Here is a 3,921-nt window from a genome sequence, read left to right as displayed (position 1 = left end):
TTGCATCGAAATCAAGCACTCTTGTGGCTTTTTTGTGACTGTTTTATGTATGTGACTGCACGTCCTATGAACCCACGTGGTAATGTAGATGATTCTATTCGAGTACTTGACATGTTATGACATTTTTCCTGCCCGAGAGAGATCCGAGATTCACCACCATGCCATCTCGGGCTCCGGGTCGAAATGTTTCATCTACAGTAATTCTGTCTCGTAAATGTCACCTTTTCGCTCCGCATCGGAGAGTAGAGGGTGACTGATTTACTTACCCGGCCGTCTAAGTGTTTACGTCACTCAGTAACTAAAGTAATCTTACTCAGGGCGTCAGATGTTTGTGTGTTGGGAGTTGGAGCAAAACAACAAGCTCTTGACAGTTCAAAGTCCCTTGACTTGTGTGTTCACCTCTTGTCTCTCTTTACATAAGGGACACTTGTTGTTGCAAGGGGCGTGTAACTAGCATCGGACCAAGCCAGTTGTGGGGGTTTTTTGGGGGGTTTTTTTAATTGTTTTTTTTTTAGGAGAGTTGTTTGTTTTGTTTGTTGGTTTGTTGGTTGTTGTTTTGTTTTTATGTTCCTTACATATCAATACTGGCATTTGCGGTGCAGCGGCCTGGCGCTCTGTTGTCGTACGCTGGAGACCCGTGTTCGATTCTCGAGTGTGGGCGGTTGGCGGGTGCCCTGGTGTGGTTTGCTTCTTCTTTCCTATCAAACATCTATTGTCCTTATCCCCCCTTCTTCTTTTTTTATGTTTGTTACTCTCTTGTAACACCTCTAATCGTCTGGCGCTCATATGACCTTATGCAGTTGCGAGCGCCGTAAAACCTCTACTAAAACTAACTAAAAAGATTCTCGAGTGGGGAGATTTCCAATCGAGTATCTTGGTCTTTCTGCTGGGATGCTGTATCCCTTTCTGCCGGGGTTGACCCTGATAGGCAGGGTCGAAACCATCCTTCTACTTGAGTGTGCCTATGGGAACGTAAAACACATACATTTAGATTATAAAAAAAAGAAATCATGTCTTAGATGGTTGGTGGGTGCTCTAGTGTTATTTACCCTTTCTTTCCTGTCAAACATCTGTCGTCCTTATCTCTCCTCCTTTTTGTGTGTTTGTGATAATCTCTTGTAACATCTCTTGTCTTCGGCACTTGAATGACCTTATTATGTTGCAAGTGTCGTGAAACTGTTACAAAAACTATAACTTTCAGCCCGGCTTGGTCCTGATAGGCAGGGTCGCAGCTGCCTTTCAACTGGTCTAAATTATGTAGACGAGGGCGTGAAAACATCTATATATTTTGAACCCCTTCTTCTTCTTCCTCGTTCTCGATGACAGCAGCTAGACAGTCAGTCCGATGTCGCGTACAATCTGTGTAGTTCGCTTCAACTCTGAGAGACTGCCATAGAGCTTTCTCTCAAGGGGAGCCACACTCTGCCTCGTCTGCGCGAAGGGTGGCATAGCGCGGGGAATGCTAAAGGATATGGTTGGCATCCTCATGGTCGTGTCCACATTCACAGATAATTTGAACAATAACAAAACAAAACTGAAAAAGTAAAATACAAACACAAAAAAACAAACAAACAACAACAACAAAATAAAACAAAAACCAATTATTTCTTAGAGAACAAAACAATGCCAAAACCCCCCCAAATATTTCTTAACTATCCGATTATGTGTGTCCCCAGGTGGAGATGCTAGAGCGCAAGTACGGCGGCTCCATCCGCTCTCGCCGTGCTGCACGTACCATCCAGCGAGCCTTCCGCCAGTACTGCATGAACAAGAACTTCCAGAAGTTACGACACTCCTGCGGGGAACGCCGACTCTCAAAGCGACTATCGGAACTGGGCCGGAGCAACACTGTGTGGACAGACCGCCTGTCTCAGGTACGTCTAGGGAAATAGTGTCATGCGTTTTGGTGTAATAATTTAAGTGTTTTTGGACCGTGTGGAGCGTGTGAGTTGGGGAGGGAGATGGGGGGTTGGGGGATGTGCTAGTGGAGAAAGTAACATGGATAATAATATTATGCGTTATATGTACAAGTGCTCACTGATGTGTGTATTTGTAGTTGTTGTTGAAGATGGAAATTTGTGTTATTGTTCTTTGCCATTCTTTTTCTTGTTATCAAGTAGCTCTTTCGACGATTCAAGTTTTATTTTGTTAGAGGATTTATCGTTCATTCTTCAGTTCGCCCGTTCCTTTATTCATTCATTTATTCGCTCATTGTGTCATTCGTGTTTAGGATCATTTTTTTCCTTCCTTGTTCCCTTCGTTTACTGTTTCCTTCATTCAACTGTTCACTGAGTCGTTCCTCCGTTCACCCAGGACCTGACCACCGACGACAACGGCAATCTCAGCAGCCTCAGCCACTCCAATGAGGAAGAGGCGACGTTCGGGCGAAACATCCGCAACATGGTGGCCGACTTTGAGAACGCACGCGGCGTTGTTTTGGATAGTAGCAGCAGACTCCACGCCCACCACTCCCATCCCCACCAGCTTTACGGACAGGCGCCGCCTGTGAACTTTGACTCCGTGACCCCAGGGATTGAGAAACAAAGGCGCGCTTCCAGCGGGTCATCGTGTACTTCTGTTTCTTCTTCCTCCTCCCTCGTGTCTGGCCAGCAGCGCGCTGGAGAGAACATTAACAGCTACAAGAAAAGGTTGGAGAGGCATCCGAATATCGTAGACGCCTCTACTGCGGCATCTTATTACGGCAAAGAGCCGGCGTCCGGAGTCCCCCCGCATCACCGCGGGCAGTTGAGCCGGAACGCCTTCAGCAGTCCAGGATTTAATCTGGAGAGCACGGGAGCTAGTTACGGTCGGCATAAGAGCGGCCCTGCGATGCCCGTGATGAAATCATCCAGTGTGGGGAGTAATTCTTCGGGTGGATATCCAGACCCGAACAGTAACGCGGGATCGCCGTACACCGAACTCGGCTCTGGAGCCGGACAGGGCGATTTCATGCGAACGGTGGGGCCCGAGAGCGCGGCCGTGGACCCGCACAGTTTGGACTTTGAGACTCTGCTGGAGAGTAAAGAGACAGACATTCTCACCGGCAGTTTTCACAGCGACGGCAGCAGTACTACACAAGAGATATCAGGCAGCGGCGGCAATTCTCATGCCGGCGGCAGCGGCATGATCACGCGGCCCTCGACCTCTTCCTTAGGCAGTGGGGATTACAACCCGGCCTCCGATCTCTCACGTCTCTCCTCCTCCCCAGCGGGGTCGTTTGACAGCTTCAGGACGTTGTCACACGATCCTAGCGACTACATGACGTCAGGAGTAGGGGGCGGAGTCAGCGGCGTCGAGGTGACGGTTGACCCCGCCTCCCCTGACGACCCGATGTACAGCAAAGAACAGATGGCCGCGGCCGTGCAGGCTCAGATGAAGTACTACATGGCCAACTCCCAAGTCAAACACCGCAGCAACCGCGACGCCAACATCTCCTCCCCCTCCTCGTTGGGGGCCGGGCCTCCAGCCCCGCCCCCAAGCAACGTAGCTATCGTCCCGCCTACCCGCGCCGCCAACAACACGGACACGTCCCCAATCTGGAAGCGGAAAGGCGACGCCCCGGACGCTCGACCCTCACTTGTCGTCGCCAACGGCGGGAGCTCCACTTCCTTGGACCGTAAAGGGGAAGTAAAACGCATGAGCAACATCTCGGAGACGAGCGAGCCGGACAGCGTTGAGGGCGGCGTGAGCTCCAGCGGGCTCAGCTCGGAGAACGTGAGCACGGAGAACATCAGCATGGGCTCTCTGGGCTCGGAGACCTCGCTGAGCTACCAGCGCAAGCTGCGGATGAGCATGGCGCCGGACGCCCAGACCATGCCCAGGACCAACGACAAGCAGAAGAAGCGATTGTACCGGATCGGGCTGAACTTGTTCAACAAGTGAGTATCTCTACCTTTTATAACCCTCCCTGTTATCTCTGCT

General features: G+C 50.4%; 1 protein-coding gene across 1 annotated transcript in view; it reads left to right on the top strand.

The window, feature by feature from the left end:
- Window positions 1-1,676: 1,676 nt before the first annotated feature.
- LOC101861643 overlaps window positions 1,677-3,921 on the top strand; it is a gene marked incomplete at its 5' end in the record, with an annotated part of 110,489 nt that continues 108,244 nt past the window's right edge. The window contains 2 exon segments of the mRNA XM_035973962.1: window positions 1,677-1,874; window positions 2,314-3,878. Coding sequence (XP_035829855.1) covers window positions 1,683-1,874; window positions 2,314-3,878 — 1,757 coding nt within the window.

This window comes from Aplysia californica, unplaced genomic scaffold, assembly GCF_000002075.1.
Source record: "Aplysia californica isolate F4 #8 unplaced genomic scaffold, AplCal3.0 scaffold00038, whole genome shotgun sequence".
Classification (NCBI taxonomy): Eukaryota; Metazoa; Mollusca; class Gastropoda; order Aplysiida; family Aplysiidae; genus Aplysia; species Aplysia californica.
The sequence above is the reverse complement of the archived record's forward strand: the minus strand, read 5'-3'. Positions and strand labels throughout refer to the sequence as shown.